At 32.6% G+C, this 2,933-nt stretch overlaps 1 protein-coding gene across 1 annotated transcript in view; it reads right to left on the reverse strand.

The window, feature by feature from the left end:
- The window catches only part of LOC132185408 (TMV resistance protein N-like), a 2,093-nt gene extending 288 nt beyond the window's left edge, over positions 1-1,805 (reverse strand). The window contains exons 1-2 of the mRNA XM_059599186.1: positions 1,294-1,805; positions 41-905 (exon numbers count right to left, since the gene is read on the reverse strand). Coding sequence (XP_059455169.1) covers positions 41-905; positions 1,294-1,805 — 1,377 coding nt within the window. The remainder of the gene's footprint in view (positions 1-40; positions 906-1,293) is intronic.
- Between the last annotated feature and the right edge of the window lie 1,128 nt (positions 1,806-2,933).

Consider the following 2,933-nt stretch of genomic DNA (forward strand, 5'->3'; position numbering starts at 1 on the left):
AGAAATCACAACTATCTAGTATTTTGATAACATGATTTGCCTGCCATCCTTTGAAAAAACATGCAATGTCGAGAAAAATATTCTTCTCATTTTCATGCAATCCATCATAACTTATTCGAAGTATTTCTTGAATATTTGTGTGAGGAATTCTTTTGTACTTATCCAGTGCACTTTTCCATTGGTGTATATCTTTACCATGTAGATCTGAACCTAGTACTTCTAAAGCTAGTGGAAGGCACCCAGCATAACGTATTGCATGTTCCATTAGTTCTAGAAAATCATCAGTAGGTTTGTCTCCTTTGAAAGCATTCCAGCCAATGAGCTCAAGGGCTTCTTTTGAGTCCAATTCCTTCACCTTATATATTAGATCTACTCCATGATTAGTCAATACTTTCCTGTCTCTTGTCGTTATGATGATCCTACTTCCCAAACCAAACCAATCAACTTCTCCAGCCAATTTATCTAATTGGACCAATTTATCATCCACATCATCAAGAATAAGGAGTATCCTTTTAGAATAAAGTCTTTTCTTTATCATGATAATTCCTTCATCAACATTGTCAACCTTCACAGTATGTCCTAGGATTTTCGAAAGAAGAGTATTTTGTAATTGGACCAAGCCCAAATATTGCTTAGAAGTTTCTCTAACGTTGGCAAGAAAACAACTACCTTCAAACCGGGAGGCAATCAAGTTGTTGATAGCTTTTGCAATAGTTGTCTTACCAATTCCACCTGCTCCTAAGATTCCTACTATGCGTCTATCATTCATCTCAATACTTAAAAGTGAATTGATTTGTTGTACACGAGACTCTATTCCAATTGGATACTTGGCAACATGTAAGTATGTGTGGTTTACAATTCTTGAGACATTCTGAACGATGTTGTCAATAAATTTGGCTTCATTCCTACCAAATGTGAAAGATTGGAAACATTTAACTATGAGTTAAAACTTTTCATATGAGAAAGCATAGTAAAATGTATATATTATTGAGTATACATATGCGAGTGTAAAAATGTTTGAGTCTCACATTGAGAAAATTTCATAAGTGTGACTGATTAATATGCATAGTTGAGCCCAAACCTTTTGGATTGAGTGGTGCATGTCTTAACATGTTATATTATGAGATCACTAACAAGTTATGTAATATATCATCTTCCTAATATATATATATATATATATATATATATATATATATATATATATATATATATATATATAGACACACACACACACACACACGCGTATGGATGTCCGTCTAGTCTATAAAAATGCACAATACTAATAAAACTTACTCATAATTGTCTAAATGCCACCCAGACAAATTGACGACTTGCGTTAGGGCTGCCTTCCACCTTTGCACTTTGATGTCATCCTTGAACCTCTCTTGATGTTTAGCCAATGCTTTTTCAAAACTTTTCTTTTGATATCGTACATCCGACGGATCCACCTTGTAAAATACTGGTAGAACCATTTGTCCATTTGTTTCTTTACACTCAAGGATCTTTGTTAGCTCGTCCAAGCACCAAGTGGATGATACATAGGTTTGAGAGAATACAACGATTGAAATTTTTGACTCCTCAATGGCTTTGAGAAGTGCTGGAGAAATCTCCTCTCCCCTTTTAACCTCATCATCATCTATGAAAGTGTTGATTCCCTTCATATGCAGAGCATGGTATAGATGGGCAGTAAAATTGTGGCGAGTATCTTCGCCTCTAAAACTTAGGAACACATCGTACATCCACCGATGAGTGGAAGAAGAAGAAGAAGAGGAAGAGACTCCTCGGGAAGCCATGGAAGAAGTCATCCTCCGTGTATGCAAGACTACCACGTAGTAGAGAAAGTTGCCTTGCAGTTGCAGAACCAGTTTAGCTATGGAGTTCAAAGGATAAAAGTTGCGTGGAAAGGAAGCCTCTGGCAACTTCTCTAAAGGGTATCCTATGCATTGAGATTATAGCATTAGGAGCTACTTAATTTTTTAAAAAAAATTAACTCTAAAAATCTATTTAATTGATTTAGTTAGTCATTTTTTAAAATTATTAAACAACAAACTCTTTAAATATTTTTCTATTTTACCTAAATATTCTATTTTAGCAATGAAACTAACTTTTAGATCATTGCACTAAAAATTTAAAAGGAGAATAAGTATGAAAGAGAAAGAACATTACATAATAAATGAGTTTCACTTTTGAACTCTTTACATTTAAAACATATAAAATTAAATTTAACATTGAGTTTGTATTTGAATTTTGTTAAACAAATTTTATAGAAAAGTCAAAGGTAAATGCTCCTAAAATAAAAACTAAATTTGGAGAGTAAAATCTACTCTATCAAATTTAGAGATTCACTTTTAAAAAGAATAAAAAATTAAACTCTTTATACATTTTTTTTGTTTTAATTAAATATTATTTTTATTAGTTTTAAACCAATAATTAAATATAAAGTAAAGATAAAAGCTAATTAAATTAATATTTTTATAAATTTTGTTAAATTTTTAAGAAAAAATTAAATATAAAGAGTCAATTCTATGTACCATCAGGAAGAAAAAACGCGTTGGTCTGTCGGCTCTGTCCCTACTCAGTACTCAAAGTCAAGTCGTTTTGGAGTTTTTCTAATCAAAGTCAAATCGCATTAAATATCAAGAGCCACCGGGTCAGTGCATAATTTAAAGTGTGGGATCCAACGGGTAAGTGTATATTCAGAAAAGTAAATGGCGTGAAAAAGAAGTTGTTTGAATACATGGCTGGATCACAAGCATTCTAAGAAGCCTCACAGGCATTTTAATCATCACCCTCTGAATTTTTTGTTTCTTAATTTTGAAGTTTGAAATGGCGGTTCCTTCTCCCTCTCTCCTGTATTGCTCAGAAAATTTTTTTATTTTTAAAAAATGGCGATTCTGATTGGATTCCAGTTAAGTATCCCGCAATATGTAACC

Source organism: Corylus avellana, chromosome ca6, assembly GCF_901000735.1.
Source record: "Corylus avellana chromosome ca6, CavTom2PMs-1.0".
Classification (NCBI taxonomy): Eukaryota; Viridiplantae; Streptophyta; class Magnoliopsida; order Fagales; family Betulaceae; genus Corylus; species Corylus avellana.